Consider the following 18,587-nt stretch of genomic DNA (forward strand, 5'->3'; position numbering starts at 1 on the left):
CTGGCCAACTCTATGTCGCCAGCTCAAGAGAAACATGGGTAAGTAGATACCTCCCCCTCCTGACGCTGATATATCCTTTCTTTTACTACTAATCGATTGTTTCAAATTTGCTTGATATCTCTGATTTCGAAGGCCTTCGCTGTGAACCTTCAGGGCGACATCGTCATCGAGTGTAGCGAGATTGATCGGCTAATAGGATTCATACTATAGTATATAAGATGCAGGCTGCAGACTAAATAGACTGCGCCTATTGGATACATGCTAATAAATTAATATTAATAATCCTTATACAAAGGTTAGATTAAGGTACTTGAGATAAGAGTCTGAATATTCGTTCAGACAAAGCTAGATTATGCTTAGCTTGCTGGAGTTGTCTTTTAGCATGATTAGACATTAGTTGATCAGAGTTGACTTATTTGTCAATCTAATTAGTAGAACTTTTATCCATTGTTATAGTATATATATAAGAAGGATCATCTACCTGGCTAGTAGAGGCTAGATACTTCAGTTTATTTTATATCTGTCCGTTTGATAAAAAAATACACCTTTATCAAATTGACTTTATTGTTTTTTATTCTTTTTCCATTAAGCTTTAAACTTTATAAAACCTCAAACTACACAGTTAGATTCAATTTGCATAATATCATTGATGTGGAATTCGAGGCTTTATAAGACTAAAATTCACTGGAAAAAAAAAGAATAAAAAAAGAATAAGTCAACTTGGTAAAGGTATGTTTATTATCAAACTGACAGGTGTAAAGTAAAACTGAAGTATCTCTATTGGCCAGGTAGATGATCCTTCTTATATATATACTATAACAATGGATAAAAGTTCTACTAATTAGATTGACAAATAAGTCAACTCTGATCAACTAATGTCTAATCATGCTAAAAGACAACTCCAGCAAGCTAAGCATAATCTAGCTTTGTCTGAACGAATATTCAGACTCTTATCTCAAGTACCTTAATCTAACCTTTGTATAAGGATTAATAATATCGATCTAGTAGCATGTGTCCGATAGGTACAGTCTACTTTGTCTATATCAATAGTACATATCTGAGTGTATATCGCTGAGCATATATCTTTAGCATGTATCTGGATATATACGGCATGTCTATAGCCTGTCTCATATATAGTACAAGTCTGTAGCACATAAAGTATCTGTAGCTAGTATCACGAATATAAGCATGTGTCTTATAGCGTGGATCATAAAGTGCACATCTGAAGTAACAAGCTCATATTGCATTAATCTTGGTGCTCATCCAGATATGGTAAACATCCGTAGTCAATGTCGGAATACAAGTATAAGTCTATAGCGCCATCCCTGTCCATGGTACCATCTATAGCCTATGTCTTCTATAGTATGAATCTTATAGTACTAGCGTATCTGAAGTTCATATCTTCTTGTAGTATAAATCGATATCGTACATCTAATCCAATGTACATACAGCTTATATCTGAATCCGGTAACTGGATGAACTGTCGGAATGCAGATTAGAGTGAATGTATTCCACATATAGATTTATCTGTGAGTTTTATAAATCCTCTGCTTGTAACCAAACAAAATAAAGATTTGTAGCAAGTTTATGAAGGCAGCGTACATCTGAAACTTGAAACTACTATATTATAATGGACATAACATAGAGCTATTGAATGGTCTTTGATTTGTGCGAATCCAGTGAGTATTTGTCGAGTTATGGTCAAAAAAGGGTATCATGCAAAATCATGAATTTTTCTTAAAAATCTGCCTGTGATAGCAAGCAAAAAATCTGGTGACGATTTTTTGGTCAGGACAAGGTTGTCAATATTTCATGATAGAGTCATGCCAGAGCTTCAAGCAATAGCTTATTCGATAGGAATTTTTTTGGTCTACAATGTTTAGTAATGCTTAACAAAATGTTTTGATGACGGATACTGATTAATCTTTAGAAAACAGTCAAAAAATCGCAAAAACAATCGCATCAAATATCAGGTGAACAATGTACACCAGAGGCTTGAAACAAATACCATTGTATTCTCCTTTGAATTCTCTACAAGTTTCATATAAGTTTGAAGGGGTGGTTGCAATCAGGAAACGCGCAATTTTAAGGTCGATAGATTTAGGAAACTCGAGCTGTTGAACGATGTTGAGTAAAAGTTCCTGATTCAATAACGATGCTTTGTCAATTAATGTTTCAGCGGTGTATTTTGTAAAAAGAATAAGCGAGAAAGGGGTTAAACTACAAATCAAACGCTGTTGGTATGGCATCCAAATGACTGTATGTATCAGGTTTAATAATATATCATTTCTTTTGTATTCAGCAGGTTTGTGGTGGCAATGTCAATAGAAGTTTATAGCTGATCCAGCACACTATTGCCAAGTCGATATAATAGTGGGTTTGTAAAGCATTTCTTGTTGATCCATTTCACAAGATCAAAATTACTGACAGGCTGTCAAAAACATTGTGAGTGTTCTGATCCACTGCTAATTTAGCTTCACATTCCGCTTTATTAATGCAAATCCAAAGATCTTTTATTCCAATTGTGTATCTCTAATCGAGTATCATTAACTCATATTCGCGGATTGTTACTTGTATTGAGCATAAGGATCGCTGCCTGCAATATTACGACGCTGGCCAAAGCTCATTCCCGACTATACGGGAGTTGCATCAGTCAACCCTCTCTAAAAAGCCCTTATAATCTACACTTACTTGATTTGCACCGCCAGTGTATCCATATTGATAGGTGTTAAATGTTGCATTGGCTGCATTGGCGGCATCTTGTGAGTATGTTGGTTTTTGTTTGTCAGCAAGTTTTGGGCCAAGATACTTTCAAGATAGGTGAATATCTTCTTTTCTCTTGTATTCGCTGACATGTACTTACATTGGGTGATGTTCCAGCTTTGTATCCATATCTCGACAACGAAAAGATGGAGTCAACGACCTGTGTCATGTTCTTTTTTTCAAACAAATCCACTGTTTGGAAGAGATCGTACTTTGGCACGCCCAAGGCTTCAGCGCCCCTTAAGAATATCGAAATGTTTTCCATCTATTCATGAAATCAATACCTCTATACAATGCCCCTGTCGATAAAGCAGTATATACTTGAATGAATGGCATCTTGGATTGCTTGAACTTTCCTTGGCCGGGAACTAATTTACCAATCACCCTTTTCAATGTTGTTAAAAAGCGTATATTCGATACGTCCAACAGAGTATACCTACTTGCACAGAATAACGCCATCTTTTAAGCTCTCGGCGAAATCATCAGAAGGAAACTTTTCACCGATAAGCTCTTCCATCCATTGTCTTGCTTGCTGCTCGCGCTCAACTGAGTATTTGGAGTCGATTTTAGCTTGGATCTCTACAGCATAATGACATAAGTAAACGCATGTTAGGGTTTTCCTGTGCCAAGCGTACCTTTGTCAATGCCGTATAAAGGTGTTTCGTCTTCCATGATATGAATGAATGAGAGATAAAGTGGAAACTTGGTATTTCTTGCTTTTGCAAAGTGATGTACATCATGACGTTCTGTTTAAAACCCACCAACGATTGATTCACCTACCGCATCATGTGCTTTTAGATGAAAGAAAAGCACAGATCATATATTTCGACAGTTTGTTGCCATGGTTACTGTCCCTGGATCAAGTTTAATGTGTGTATGCATGTCTTGACAGGCTGCTAATGTTGACATTAGATGTAGTGTTGAAATCAGTTTCCGTATATTTCCAATCTATCACCATCGTAGTGCTATGTCATGTCAATAATGCTACATGCTCCATAAAAGCATCATTTCTTTTGTACATATACCTGTAAAACGAGCATTATATCAATTAAATATCGTGGATCTCTCGAGTTATACACACTTTACAACGAGTAGAAATGTTAGATCAACATACCATGATTGGATATCCCATGTTTTTGACGTCACCCATCGATAGAATCTCGAGTTTGGCTTGGTCTCATTGGCAGACAAACGCACCCAGGGATGTGGGCAAATATAGCAACATCGAACATAATAAAAATCCATCTGCCTAGGTTTTTACTTCTCCACTTTTTATTTATTTATACACCATGTTTTCTCCCGTGCTCAAGAGAAGTGTAAGTACCAGAGAGCTGCTGTTGAGAGGTATGCCATGTTCTAATGTTGATATAGCTTACTGCCGCTGCTGCTGGTAGCGCATGGATCGCAACTGCTTCTACTGCATTTGCTGAGGAAAAGAGAGCCAAGGTAACATTGGAGATAGATTTGAAATGCGCGATATGTTTGTCTCAACATCCAAGTATAGCTCAGTATTTACGACGAGCCTGAGCCAAAGGTTGTTATCATTGAATCACCTACCAAACTTGAAGAGCAAGTTTACATTGCTCAAAAATATGCCAACGAGACTTTAGAGGAGGGAAAGGTAATGATGATTACGGAGACAGATGGAATAGTATATTGACTTGGCATGGCATAGACTCATGTCAATGGTTGGGTACAAAAATACCAAGAATTAGAAAACCAAGTTACCGCTGAGATCAACAGCACCATTGATAAAAACGAAGAGATCTTCCCCAATGTTGTCTATGTTGGTGTTGCCGCTTTAGCCGGTACCATCATTGCTCGCAATAGAAACATTGTGCTTCGTTTCTTGACCTCCACCACATTAGCCATTGGTACCTCATACTACCTCCTCCCCAAGACCACTCACAATGTTGCAGTTCAATTGGAGAAATTAGAACGTAGATATCCCCAAATCCAAGCAGCACATCAGAGTGTCAATGACGCTGTTGGTAATGTCCACAAACAAATTGACGATACTGTATCCCAATTGCGTGGTGCAGTTGACGAGAATGCCAGCAAATTGCGTCAACAAATCCAACAAAATACTGAATTCGTCAAGGATCAAGTTAACAGCGCTGTTGGTTCTACTGAAACCGAGGCAAAAGAGAAATACGATCAAGTCAAGAAGAACGTTGAAAGCATGTACACAACAAGATCAAAGCCTGGTGTTGATGAGGTTTTGAAGCAAGAGAGAAACTAAAGCATAAATCAATAAGTTGTATATAAAAAAGTTTATTCAATTCACATCATCCTTTGAGTCCTCTCTTTCTTTACCCTGAAAAGCGGTTGTTTAATGAGTGAAATGTGTGTGTGTGGGTTGGTTGTGCTGTTCTATAAATTTTTTCCAGGTGGACCCCTCCCATCTCTCTCTTTTGCTTTCTTTCCCTTCTCACTCATCACAGATTCCAAAACAACAACAAATAAAGCCAAATCGTTATTAGCAGTAATAGCAGCATCACTTGAGATTTTTCTATTTTGTCATAGTTTCAGCAAACACCAGAAGCAAAACATGTCAAAAGAAAATCAAGTGCCTCATCCATATTATGATGAAAAGTCCATCGAAAAAGAGGCTCGAATTAGGAACCTTTTTGATTCATTAGACCACAAGGGACAGGGCGTTGTTTATACCAGAGACATATCAGAAGCATGCAGATTGCCAGCTCACACTCGGTACGCTTCAGAGTTGCTGAATTCAGATGATGAAAATGGCATCGATTACGACAGATTCAGGGCTCATGTCATTGAAAAGGAAGAAGAACTATGGAACGTATTCAGCGCCATCAATCAGCAGGGAGACCACCGACTCAAGCCAGATGAATTAGAATTTGCCTTGAAGGAATCCGGAATTCATGTTACAAAATCAGACATGGAAGCCCTGGTTCAGTACATTGACACTGCTGGAAATGGTTACATTGATTTTGAAAATTGGAGAAACTTCTTGCTATTACTGCCTCATGAAACGACACTTACAGAGATCTATCGATACTACCAAACAACCACACAACTCAACGCAGATGCCGAAGTAGTTATTCCACACACAGACGAAGCAGCTCGAAACGCATATAAATACCTTACAGCAGGTGCCATGGCAGGCTGTGTTTCACGTACCTGTACAGCGCCCCTGGATCGACTTAAAGTATACCTTATTACCCATACTACCTATCAACCTCACCTTAATACTCAATCACAACCCAAAGCATCTTCCTCGGCCATCCTGAATGCTGTAAAGACGATTTATCGAAATGGCGGATTTCGTGCTTTGTATGTTGGTAATGGTCTCAATGTGATAAAAATCGTGCCAGAATCTGCCATCAAATTCTATGTGTTTGAAACTTCAAAAGCTATCATGGCTCAAATGACAGGCGCTCAAGATAAAAACTCTATTCCTGTCGGTGCTCGCTTCATTGCTGGTGGTGTCGCTGGTTTGTGCTCTCAGTTTTGTATATATCCTTTAGAAACTCTCAAGACGAGAATCATGTCCAGCCAAGAAGGACAAGGTGTGAGACCAAGTGCTATCAAGACAATGCGGGAAATGTACAAAACAGGCGGTCCAAGAGCATTTTGGCCTGGTTTATTTTTGAGCTTATTGGGTGTGTTTCCTTATCAAGCTTTGGATATGGGCATCTACGAAACTTTGAAAGTGTCTTATCTGCAATCCATGGACAAGGCAGGTGCTCATCAGGGTTTACCTGAAGGTGAAAAGGCACATCCCAATGTACTGGTGTTGTGGATGTGTGGTATGGTGAGTGGATCTATTGGTGCAAGTAGCGTGTATCCCTTGAACATGATTAGAACTAGGTATGTAAAATTAAGCTTAATCTGTGATTTTTGCTAATTACAGTATAACAGATTACAAGCTCAAGGTACACCTGGCCATCCTTTCCGATACACTTCTGCCTGGGATGTTGCTCAAAAAACGTACAGGGCAGATGGTGTTCGAGGCTTCTACAAAGGCCTTGGTCCAACTCTGTTTAAGGTGGTGCCATCGATCAGTATCAGTTATGCCGTATACGAATTTTCAAAGCGATCATTGGGAATTTCATAGAAATCGCTATAGACCTTTTATTCACTTGTACATATATATATTATTAAAGCAGTTTTCTCTTGTTCTTTCACAAGGCAGAGAAGTATTCACATCAAGTCGTCGTCATTATTGCCTGTAGAGCATGTAACAGACCATAGTCTTGCGATAGAGCAGAGCGCATTTGGTGGATCGATAGCTGTTGTATGTGCATTGGGTTTGGCTTTACTGTCATTTCGAAGCGAATAATACATGCCCAATGTTAACTGCTCAGAAATGCTATCATTCTGAGTAATGGCCTTGATCTTGTCTTCCGTTGCAGTAGAGGCAGGCTTTTCGTTTATTTTGAAGGGACACATAATGTCCACGTTCTTTTGGATCATGTCCATTTTCTGCTCGATACTTTCACTAAAGGCATGATTCGTGACAGACATGGTGGAGCGTGATGTTACATAGATTTGCTGTAATGACTTGGCAATGTGTGGTAAATACGACAGGCTTTGCGTCAATCTCTTTGCGTAGGCACTGCTAAAGATGAGTGGATATAGATGACACGTCTTTTTGATCAGGAGCATGGTCAGTACGTCTTCCATATAATCTGACATAATTTCCAATGTCAATTTTCGTTTCCAATTTGCATGAAATTCTTTGGCTTTTGGGCTGGTGAAATCGAGCAAGAATTCCAGTGTGTCCAATGTTCCATAAGACGCTTGTTTGTCCAAGACGTACGAGATTGGAGTTGTGACAAATGACTTTTCCACTTGATAGCGATAGAGGCCCTTCTCTTCATTTTGTTTGTTAGCTGGTTTGAATCTACATTTCTGCATTACATTGTCGAAAATGACTTGAAACCATGATGGATAGTCCAAGCTGTCTTCCAGACCGTTCAGTAGAAGAGTAAATTGGATATTGAGTACGCCAGATGGGCTCAGTACAATATCCAGCTTGTCTAATTCAAATTGTCTGTAGTCTTTATGTCGATTCTGAAGTCTGTATGTCAAGTGATGGAGGCATGTTGCTTCACAAGAAAAGACAGTGGTCATGATATTCGTGCTTTTTGATTCTGGAATGGATACATTCACATGTTTGACTGACTTGGTGTTGGCAATGCTTGACTTTATGAGCTCTTGCGATGGTGTTGGTATAAATGTGTTGGCAGTAAGCAGTGTAGATGGAGATGATGCGCATGAAACACCGTCAATCTGTTCTTCTTGCTCTACATCTTGCGTTTCTTCTATCAAACGATGTACATAGGCATTGCTTTGGTTTGCTTGCTGTTTACCATCTATTGGAATCATGGTCTGAAAGAGCAGTGCATGAACCATTCGATTGATCTGGTGCAATTAGGTAACGGAACGAATCGGCAAGACCCCAATGTCCGATCATTTCCCCACACCATGACGGATAGTTCAATTGGAAAAGCAATAATTGAATAGTAGAGATATATAAGAGGCAGCAAGATATGTAGATACTGCCTATGGCTGGAAGCCCTCGCATCAATAGCCTGATTGCATCCTGCTTCTCCAGTACAACATTGTCCCTGTGTGAAATCAGAATTCACATGCAACCTTAGTCAACTACTAATCTTTTTTCCAGCTTGGGCTACACAAAGCAAATGTTATTTCGTATTTTTTTTTTATTGTAATTGATGTTTTATATGAATAGAAGATGAAAGAATTACATAGCAGCCAAGTACAAGGTACCAACAGCAGTAGCACCCATAACAGCATAACCAGTTGTATAAACACTCTTGATATCAATCATCTTGGTGGTATCCCAAACCTATAATTTCACCCGCATCATTAGACACAATGTAAATTCTCATACACTCAACACTTACCAAATGTCTGACACCATTGAGACAGTGGAAAACAAAGGGAAAGGCAACAGTGGTCTTTGCAGCAAACTTGAGAGCAAAAGGAGCAGCAGTAGCAGCAGAGATAATGCTGGCAGTATCAATTGTAACACCAAGAGCAGGAGCGGCAACGTAGGCAAGGGCACCCAAGTAGAAGGCTACCAAATACAGTAATAAAATTTTAGATAAAAGATAATGAATCATCGCGTTTCAACTTACCACCACCGAGAGCAGCGCCAGTGATTCTGTGAAGACCAGACAAATACCAGGTAATTTGAGGTTGGTAGATTTGGAGATGAGGAGAAACAGGACGAAGTTTACGTTGTTGACGCAAGAGCTCGGATTCAGCAGCGGCGCATTGTTCTTGAGCCTTGTGAGAGGCATTGAAATGTCTATGTTTGATGTTGATGTGGATGTTGTTGGTGGATGATGATCGTAATGGTGAATGCATGCAAAATGTCGGTTGCTATAGCAACTTACCTAACACCAAGAGCAGGAGAGGTAGCAACGGCGTTTCTGAAAACAACAGGGTCTATTCAAATCAAATAAGAGTCCATCTCCATGTATCCAATGTATACATCCTATATTTACTTTGAGCAACAGTCTTTAAGATGGAACGAGTAGCCAACATTATTGATCAAGGAAAAGAGTGGGGTGTGAAAATATGGAGAAAGATAAAATGTGGAGAAATTGGAAGGGGGGGAGGGTTTTTGTTTCTTGAGCAACAATGGCAGGATGAACAGACTACAATCACTACTTGATGTGACATCAACAGCGCATGGAAAGTTGCATTTGGTTGGTCTGGAAACAAACTAAAAAAATATATTAAATGGAGAAAAAAAAAAAAAAAAAAAAAAAAAAAAGATCACTCTTCTATTGCTACAATCACAAGGATGAGCAACGACACATCAGCTACGCAGAACGGCATGGAGGTTGACAAGGAGGATAACTTGACCGCTGAACTGAAAGCCCAAATGGTGAGATTCCTTGCATCTCCAGTAAATTGCAAGTTGTTTGTACAGAAAATATCTATCAAAGGCCATTCAGAACTGAGGAAAGCAGAAATTATTTTGGCCAGAGAGACCAACAAACAGCCACCTACAATGGAATACTATGTGCACTATGTCGAATTTAACAAACGTCTGGATGAATGGGTGCCGCTCAGTCGATTGGATTTCTCAAAAGGTGTAGAATTCCCAAAGCCAGTTGTGAAGAAGCAAAAGAAGAACAACCTTCTGGACACATCGACAGCAACGAGCCGAGCTTCTACCCCATCCAAACGAAAAGGAGACGAAGAAAGCACAGAGGATGCCAACATTCAAGAGGAGATTGTCTTGGCTGAGGAAGGAGAGGACGAAGACGAGGAAGGCACTGTAGTAAAGAAGAGTGAATCGCATCAACCCACATTTTCCAAGGAGCAAGAAATCGAAAAGCTACGAACATCTGGCTCCATGACTCAAAACCTGAGCGAGGTTGCTCGTGTAAAGAACATGAACAAGATTCAAATGGGCGAGCATGAAGTAGAGACTTGGTATTTCTCTCCTTACCCCAAGGAATATGCCTACTGTGATACACTGTACATTTGCGAATTCTGCCTACTCTACTACGAATCTCACAAGCGACTGGAGCGACATCGTACTCGCTGTCAACTACAGCATCCGCCAGGCAACGAAATTTACAGAAAAGACGATATCTCATTCTTTGAAATTGATGGACGAAAGCAGAAAACATGGTGCAGAAACCTGTGTTTACTATCCAAGTTGTTCTTGGATCATAAAATGCTGTACTACGATGTAGATCCATTTTTGTTCTACTGTATGACAAAGCGAGACGAGCGTGGATGTCATCTTATTGGCTATTTCTCCAAGGAAAAGGAATCCGCAGACAACTACAATGTAGCTTGTATCTTGACATTACCACAACACCAGCGCCATGGCTACGGTAAACTGTTGATTGCATTCTCGTATGAACTATCCAAAGTGGAAGGAAGAACTGGCTCGCCTGAAAAGCCATTGTCTGACCTGGGTCTCATGTCGTATCGTGCGTATTGGACTGATACCATTGTTGGTTATTTACTGTCTTCCACAGAGGAAGTAACCATTGAAGAAATATCCCAAAAGACATCCATTACAACTCAAGATATTTTGCATACGCTGCAAAGTATTGGTGCTCTAAAATATTATCGTGGTCAGCATATTATATGCTTGGGCGATAAAGTAGTTGAACAATGGGAGAAGATTCAACAAAAGAAAAAACGGTTCATTTCGCCAGAGAAATTGGATTGGAAACCCATCCATTTCACTTCATCTCAATTGAGATTTTTGTAAATAATATATACTTTCATAATTAATCAGCTTAATATTTAATTTGGTAATGAGGATTTATCATATCCTACTAATAAAATCGCAATCCTGTAACATAAGTAGTAGTAGTCGCATCACTGATCATTATTGAACCCCCCCAGTTATAACTCCGCTTGTCTTCTGCTCTAGATTGGCCAAACTTTGATCAAAATCGACTCGATAAATCTATCTTACAGATTTAGACTATGTAAATTGTGATAATTACTCCATGATCCCTTAAGCTCTTTAAATAAAACCTGGAGCTCGTCTCCCCTACAAAAAAAAAAAATGATCCCTTAAGCTTCCTTGGAGTACTTTTCAAGGCGTATCCAATAGAGCTCATTACGAGGGATGCTTTGAACAAGCATATCGAGAAATATATGAAAATAGTAAATACGATTTTGGGCGAAAATGTCGAGATTTCGCATATCAAGGTCTCGCAAATAAAGCTCCAAGGGTTGCTTTGGACCTGTAGAATCATTTTGATTTAATATATATTATCATAGTAAAAGTCTTCATTTTCAAGGCAAAAAAAATGCGGTCGTTTGAATTTCGATGAAAACCGTGAGGGATACCTCATACTTTTTGGTCGATTTTGGTTGATGTTTTTTTTTGGTCCCAAAAAAGTTGAGCAATCATGTTGGTAAATAATTGCTACTCAAAGGTAACCACTCGGTGCTATTCTGGCGGTCTAAAACGGCTTCTAACGCGAGAAATAGCGGTTGAAATTCATCCAGGTTTTGCTGTGATCAGTATATATTTGAGTAGTAAAAGGTTATGCAAGCATGTTGCTTAATTGTATATGTGTTGTTCCCATTCACACAGACATAGCACACCGCAGAGAAGTTAGATCCACAGTATTAGAGGAGCCTAGCATGCAATATTGGAGCATGAATAACGAGGTTCCAGCAAATGTTAGTCAATACTTTAATCGACAAGCAAAAATGGTGTTTGTAAGCTACAATGAGTTTATTACATTTCTATGAATGCACTGTATAAATGTTGTATATGGATGCAATAAATTAGAAAAGAATCTCTGAAATAGAAAGCGAGAGAAGATGATATCATTACAATGGAGAAAAAAAAAGGAAAGAATTATACACATGGGATAGACCAAGGTTATTGCTGTTGCTGTTGTTGATACGTGGCAGCCAGCAAATGTGCCCTTTTTCCAACCTTCTTCATCAATGTACCTTCAGCTTCCAATTCTTTTTTCAACAATTGTTCGCTCAGCTGCCGTCTCTTATCCTCCTCTTCTGCCTCTTCATCCTCTTTCTTCTGTAATTGCTGCTGTTGTTGCTGCCACTCTGGCCTTCTCATGCGTTGGCGAAAGGTATCTGCAATCAAAAGAGCGTCTGTCGAGGTCAAAGGAGGTTCAGATCGACTGGAAATATTGCTAAATGAAGCAGTGGATTGAGGACGCGCGCCATCGCCAAGCATGTAGATTTGGCCGTCCAAGGGTAGCGAGGGCGTTGAAATGAAACCTCCCATGTTTGTGGTTGCAGCATTGTTCAAAGGGCTGTTGGGTGCTGTATGGCTCTTAAGAGAGCCTCTTTCACTTCCTGTGTGTGCTGTGCCATAGAAACGTACAGGTGTAGTAACAGTGGTATTGATGGTAGGTTGGTTCAGAGAGATGGTGGACATGGCATTGAGCTTCTCTTTGCTGCTACCGTCTTGATGTAGGACAGGAAACATGGAGCTGCTTGCTGTACTGTTGAGTTCTACAATGATACATAAATGAGCGTGTATTTTATCTTGACTATACGCATGTACATACCCAAGTGTCCCTTTTCTCCATACACTAACTTCCTTCTTCTACTATGCTGCATGACCCAGAATATGGCAAGGCATGCACCTAGTACAGCTAAGCATGCTAGCACAACAGCTGCAATAACCCAGGGCTGAATTGGATGAGCTTCTGGACCAGCCTCTTTCTTGCTCTTTGCATCTGCAGCCGATAAGTCTACATTGGTTGGTATTGGGACTGGTGTTGGTGATAATGTGGACGAAGGGTTGTATGTCATGGAAGCAGACGCTTCTGTTGAGCTCACATTGGTAGCGGCAGGCATCGTAGTGGGTAATGGCACTAGAGCCGGTTCTATGTATAGTGCAATAGACATGTTAGTAAATATACCTATCAAGAGCATCATTTACGTGCTGCTGCTGCTCTTACGTTCTACCAAGTTATGTATAGGTGGAGGATAATCCGAATATCGATTTGCTAACTCTTTTTCTGGGTTAATGCCATTTGGTACGATATAAATTAAACTTTCATAGGTCTGTGCAGAGGGATCCACTCTCCATGAATCGTCGACAAGCACAGCCACGCTGCCTTTTGATGTGTTTATATCGGAAATCTTCTTTATAAGGATGTTTTGATAGTTTTGTACATAGTAAATGTAGATATCTAGTGCCGGCTGGTACAAAATGTAGATTAGTGAGTGTGTCTAATACATGTCATTTATGTAAGTTATACTAACAGAAGAAACATAAGTTGGGTACCTGAAAGCATCATTTGGATTGTTAGTATACACCTGTCCACAACAGATCATTTGCTCTAGAATACCACTTACATTGTATTCCATGTAATTGGGTACCAAGTACCATTCCTCCATACATCGCCTGCTTTTGGAGAGCAGATGGTATCCGTGTTGCCATTAGTACCGCAGGTGGAAGAAGACGATGAAGACAAAGAGTCTATCAATCATTTATTTAGTTTTTTTTTTTTAATACATCTCCTTAATACATGTATTTCAGTATCGATCGAATGCGGTTTTAATAATTACCTGTTGAAGTGAACACAGGCTTTTTCGATGATAATGTCGTTGTTTGTGAATCTGATATGGATGTTGGTATTGGTTGCTGCTGCTGTTGCTGCTGGCACTGGACAAGTGATAACGCCAAGAACACAGCTGTAACTGCTTGCTGTATATTCACCATTTTGCCTCAAGTTATAATTCTCTCGTATATATACAGACTATGTAAATGCTATCGTGGTGTATTGGATTAGATATCACAAGTTTAGCATAAACAACGGTGAAATGAGAGTGCGAAAAAGTAGGGTAGGAAAAAGAGTGAAAAAGGGACAACAAGGTGTTGCACTGCAGTTTTTCTAGAAGACAACGGCACCAACACCTATACAACAACAACAACAACAACAATAACAACCAGAACAACATTATTGCAAGGAGAAGCAATCACTATAAAATCCAGAACAGAGGGGGTCCCTTTTTTTTACAGGGAGAGCATCTTGTTTGAAGCAGCAGCAGCATCCATACAAAGACTATAGTTTTTCATGTGTCGTTTTTATATTGTTCGAAAGGGGTTTATTTTCTCTTTATGAAAATTATTATCAATATACGCAAAAGAGAAAAAAAAACAACAACACACAAAGAGCGCAAAAGAAGTAGGAGAGGAGAAGTATCAACCGCCTTTATGGTTTTAATGGATCGCCCTCTTCTTGTTTTGAGTAAATAGCAATGAGATGTATCTCTCTTAATATGCTGTGCTGCATGCTGTCCATGTATTTTTGATGTTGGATGTTGGCAAACGTATGATAAATATACTGTACATGGACAAATAAAGGGGTTCTCTGCTTTCAAGCTGTTGCTTGTATGTAAATTTAGACAAATAGACAAAATAAAGGGGGAGGCATCCTGTAGATTTACACTAAAACCTCTTCAGTAGATCCAAAAAAGACCATCAACATACTATGCTAACAACATTTGACACGGCAGCGCTTCATCTCACACTACAAAATCCCTGTTTGGACCGCATTATGATGTGCGCGTTATATACATGTGTACTTTTCTCCTGGTTTTTCATGATTCCTATTAGTGTTTATTAAGTGTGGGTGTGTTTGTGGTGGGTGAAGGATGAGATTACGACAGAAAGCAATTTTTGTGTTGATTCAAAGAGGTGGGGAGGGGGGGGGGATTCTACAGTATTTATAATGAGCAAAACAAGTGTATATAAGTAATAGTGATTAGAAGATAGTAGTGATAAAGATTAGTTGGTGTATTGCAATACAGTGCCAAAGCAGTAATCCCAGATCTTGGATGTAATACCGTAGCCGCTTTCATAGTTCTTGTAATGATGTGCCATGTGGTACTTTTTCATCTCTCTGAAATGATACTTGAATACGCGAGCATGATGCAGATAGTAGTGAGTACAATCATACAAAATGTAGCCAAAGAAGCCGCCTGCAACAACGCCATGAGCCATCATCGGAGGAAACAAAAAGTGGCCGAGGGAGACAAGAGGATAGGCAATGATGATGGCGAGTGTAGGGGGCATCACCAGTCTCAGCTTGTCCATGGGCAAATAGTGGTGGAATCCATGAATGACAAAATGCAATACAAATGCTGCTTGGTGATCTGGCAGCAATTCATCCAAGTGGAAAAAAAAGCGATGCAGGATGTACTCTAACAAACTCCAGATAACGATACCCAATGCAAATGACATCCATGTGCCTTGACTGTACCCATAGGCAAATGACTGGTATAATTGATAGCCTACATAGGGGATCCAGATAGAGGGGATAATGTACCACGCTGTCTTTGTCAATGGCTCTAATAAGGGATGACCAAAGAAGATGGCTGGTCCGCTCATGTAACGAGGCTTGTGAACCTGCTCCAGATAGAATTCCTTTGTATACCGAGCACGAATGAGTTGAGGCACCAGTGCTTTACTGAGATCCAAGAATTGGTTCTTCTTGACATCCGAGCTGATATCGGTTTCAGACGGTCTGAAATCTTCCTTGCCAAATGTCTTGCTCTCCTCCTCCTCTTCCAACAATGCCATACGCTGTTCATGAAGCGACAAACCCTTTACCGCTGGAGCATCCATACGGGCAGCCGGTGTATCGACAATCGTGCCAATGCAATATTCTTCCAGAATCTCGTAAGCCGAGTCAGAGTGTTCATGCTCCAATACATCCTTCATCACTGCAGTAACATCTTGTCCTGCGTAGTCCAAAATGAGGTCGTCTCCACCTGGATGATCTTGAATGAATTCTGTCACATTGTACACTTTGCCGTTATATACCACCCAGCAAGAATCAGCGTTTTGATGCTTGGAAACGTCCTTTAAAGTGTATTCCTCCATGTTGATTATGATGAGAAAAGTGGGGAAGAAGAAAGCGGAACAAAAAGCAGAAGCAGAAGCAGAAACAGAAACAAAAGGGGAGGGGGGGGGGGGTCATGTAGACACAGAGGGAGGAGAGGAATTTTTTTAATTTGCTTGGCTACGGCGATATTCGAATCCATCCAATGACAAGTATGCTTCAATCTATTAGTCCTTCAAAATTTTACCTTTGTAGAGTCTCTGTGTGTAGCAATCGACAAATTAGTGTCTCGATTGAGATGGTTTAACCTTACTCAACTGGTCGGCTACTGTAAAACCTCATTTTGTTGTGTATCATGCGAATAATGGCAGATGTCGATGGACCATCTCAAGGCCATCCAGCTATAAACCAGTTGGACACTTCTTTTGCCGAGTGTCATGCTGCCTCTGGGACGCTGACCTACGTTTTGTCAAGAGCCCTTTTATGTTGGCTGATTATACGAAAGGATAAGCTTGTCATACGACAAATAGCTGTTTTTGTGTTACTACTGCAGTGAATCCAGACTAGCCGTTGCTCGCGTTAAATTAACTACTGTACTGTATTTTCTGTGATACAGGGCTTTGAAGTGTAGTTTGTGCGTTCCGTTGTACCCAAGTGAGATGTCAAATCAGCATCATGTTGCTCTGAAATCATGGAATTACTATCATTTTTTATGTTGCTGAGCACCATGTGGGAACTCAGTATTCTATTCATCCAAAGATACAAACAAATGGATGTTTCTGTTTGTTTGTTTTTCGTGCAAAAAGCTAAATGTTGGTATTTATAGTATAATAGCGAACTCTTTATTTTCACAATGATAAAGACAAAGAGGGATAATGTATAAGTATATATATATATATATATAAGTAGAGAAGGATACGTGTGTGTAGTTGATATGTAAGTAGTGTAGTATTAGTCGTTATTAGTAAAATTACAAAAGAGGGTAAGGTATGTATACAATTTTCAATACAGAATATACATTCTGTATTGCTAGCATTAGAATGCTGATATATATGTGCATAAAGAGGCATGTATCATAAGGATATCACAGTGTACAGTACATGCTTTAGACCTTTTCGTGAGATCTAACTCTACCGGGGCCACAGATGCAAGCAAAGCAATAGCCGATAGAAGAGAAAAGCAAGGCAACGAATGCACCCAAAGTCATCCACATGGAAGGACCCAAATTACCAGAGACAGATGCACTTTCGCCCTTTGCAGCATTGACACCGCGAATACAGACAACAAGGATGATGATGAATACTACCATTTGAACGACAAACGCCATGAAGGTCATGAGGGAGGCCAAGAAATCAGGACCACGTCTATAGTGGCTCATGATAGTAATGATCAATGCCAAAAAGGTGAAGCCTAATGCAATCCAATATAAGATGAAGTTGGCCAAGAATACACGATCCAAGTTGCTGATGCCATCCAGGTAACTTCCAACACCACCCGCATTGCTCCAGTTGAATGCAGGAACAGGCTTACTACACATGGAGACGCCGCCGCTATTCGAACCAGTACAATAACTCCATAGGCCAGCAATGACAAACTCACTGCCAGTGTATACTTTGACGAAATACAGATCCTTCAAGAAGGGTTGGTTGTAGGTTGTACCTATCATGGAAAAGACTTGGAGCACAAGTGCAGCAAATGTGAAGAAGGTGGCTAAATGTCCAAAGAGTGCCATTGTAATGTGTTGATTAGAATATGTAAGTAAAGAATAAAGATAAAAAAAAAAAAAAAAAAAGGAAAGATCGCACCAGCAAGCCCTTTTTATACCCATTTGACAGAATAGTAGTAAGGATCTCAAGAGTGACGATATGGTAGGTATTTCTTAAAATTAAAAATAAACTCATGTTCCCAGTTCGAATCAAACAAAGCTAGACTATCTGTGAAAAGAACACAACCCTTTTTGTCCAATGATATGATTTCATAACAGCTTATATTTGCCTTGCTTGGCAAAAAAACGACCAAGCACACATTCAATCATTGTGCAACAATGTACATGAAGCATGTATTCGGCAAGTATACTCTACTCACGTCACTTTGGTGAAAGGTTATAAAATGTCGAACCCGTCTTCATACGTCATTTGTATGAATCTATATAGCTTCATGATGAAATTACAAGAACTAAATCAAAGTGCACACCTATGGCACTAGTGAGCAATGAGGCTGTATAGTGCTATTTTCTCAGAAGCGACATTTATAGAAAAATCGTGGCGGCTGCTTTGGCTTGGCTTGAAATCTTCTAAAGTTTCTTTTTTCTTTCATCTTGGCAATGTCAAACTGCTCAGCGCCTCCCGCAGGCTTATAGCCCTGGATTGGAGGCATTTAAGATCCAAACGGACCGTACATTTATTTCTGAAGGCGGAAAACTATAGCAACATTGTCCTAAGCGAATAGATCAGATGCTGTGAAACATCTCACTGCCTCGGTCATAATGTCTGTTCCATG

General features: G+C 39.7%; 9 protein-coding genes across 9 annotated transcripts; 3 read left to right on the forward strand and 6 right to left on the reverse strand.

The window, feature by feature from the left end:
• Positions 1-2,567: 2,567 nt before the first annotated feature.
• Positions 2,568-3,435, reverse strand: ATC70_008820 (uncharacterized protein; the record flags this gene model as incomplete). Its single annotated transcript, XM_064828065.1, has 6 exons — positions 2,568-2,633; positions 2,692-2,808; positions 2,864-3,028; positions 3,085-3,148; positions 3,204-3,342; positions 3,399-3,435. 6 exons carry the CDS (start codon positions 3,433-3,435, stop codon positions 2,568-2,570), a joined length of 588 nt encoding a protein of 195 aa, XP_064685267.1.
• A 617-nt stretch (positions 3,436-4,052) lies between these two features.
• On the forward strand, positions 4,053-5,005 carry ATC70_008821 (uncharacterized protein; the record flags this gene model as incomplete). The annotated part of the gene is made up of 4 exons (XM_064828066.1): positions 4,053-4,079; positions 4,135-4,209; positions 4,268-4,384; positions 4,439-5,005. The coding sequence occupies 4 exons, from the start codon at positions 4,053-4,055 to the stop codon at positions 5,003-5,005; spliced, it is 786 nt and encodes a 261-aa protein (XP_064685268.1).
• Positions 5,006-5,314: 309 nt separating this feature from the next.
• Positions 5,315-6,850, forward strand: ATC70_008822 (uncharacterized protein; the record flags this gene model as incomplete). Its single annotated transcript, XM_064828067.1, has 2 exons — positions 5,315-6,603; positions 6,655-6,850. 2 exons carry the CDS (start codon positions 5,315-5,317, stop codon positions 6,848-6,850), a joined length of 1,485 nt encoding a protein of 494 aa, XP_064685269.1.
• An 86-nt stretch (positions 6,851-6,936) lies between these two features.
• Positions 6,937-8,124, reverse strand: ATC70_008823 (uncharacterized protein; the record flags this gene model as incomplete). Its single annotated transcript, XM_064828068.1, has 1 exon — positions 6,937-8,124. The coding sequence occupies one exon, from the start codon at positions 8,122-8,124 to the stop codon at positions 6,937-6,939; it is 1,188 nt and encodes a 395-aa protein (XP_064685270.1).
• A 379-nt stretch (positions 8,125-8,503) lies between these two features.
• On the reverse strand, positions 8,504-9,312 carry ATC70_008824 (uncharacterized protein; the record flags this gene model as incomplete). The annotated part of the gene is made up of 5 exons (XM_064828069.1): positions 8,504-8,608; positions 8,667-8,839; positions 8,901-9,073; positions 9,162-9,213; positions 9,273-9,312. The coding sequence occupies 5 exons, from the start codon at positions 9,310-9,312 to the stop codon at positions 8,504-8,506; spliced, it is 543 nt and encodes a 180-aa protein (XP_064685271.1).
• A 262-nt stretch (positions 9,313-9,574) lies between these two features.
• On the forward strand, positions 9,575-11,008 carry ATC70_008825 (uncharacterized protein; the record flags this gene model as incomplete). Its single annotated transcript, XM_064828070.1, has 1 exon — positions 9,575-11,008. The coding sequence occupies one exon, from the start codon at positions 9,575-9,577 to the stop codon at positions 11,006-11,008; it is 1,434 nt and encodes a 477-aa protein (XP_064685272.1).
• Positions 11,009-12,142: 1,134 nt separating this feature from the next.
• Positions 12,143-13,963, reverse strand: ATC70_008826 (uncharacterized protein; the record flags this gene model as incomplete). Its single annotated transcript, XM_064828071.1, has 6 exons — positions 12,143-12,744; positions 12,801-13,121; positions 13,197-13,440; positions 13,504-13,525; positions 13,597-13,720; positions 13,810-13,963. 6 exons carry the CDS (start codon positions 13,961-13,963, stop codon positions 12,143-12,145), a joined length of 1,467 nt encoding a protein of 488 aa, XP_064685273.1.
• A 1,068-nt stretch (positions 13,964-15,031) lies between these two features.
• On the reverse strand, positions 15,032-16,129 carry ATC70_008827 (uncharacterized protein; the record flags this gene model as incomplete). Its single annotated transcript, XM_064828072.1, has 1 exon — positions 15,032-16,129. One exon carries the CDS (start codon positions 16,127-16,129, stop codon positions 15,032-15,034), a length of 1,098 nt encoding a protein of 365 aa, XP_064685274.1.
• Positions 16,130-17,193: 1,064 nt separating this feature from the next.
• Positions 17,194-17,820, reverse strand: ATC70_008828 (uncharacterized protein; the record flags this gene model as incomplete). Its single annotated transcript, XM_064828073.1, has 1 exon — positions 17,194-17,820. The coding sequence occupies one exon, from the start codon at positions 17,818-17,820 to the stop codon at positions 17,194-17,196; it is 627 nt and encodes a 208-aa protein (XP_064685275.1).
• Positions 17,821-18,587: the final 767 nt, after the last annotated feature.

This window comes from Mucor velutinosus (genome assembly GCF_035048745.1).
Source record: "Mucor velutinosus strain NIH1002 chromosome Unknown tig00001563, whole genome shotgun sequence".
NCBI lineage: Eukaryota > Fungi > Mucoromycota > Mucoromycetes > Mucorales > Mucoraceae > Mucor > Mucor velutinosus.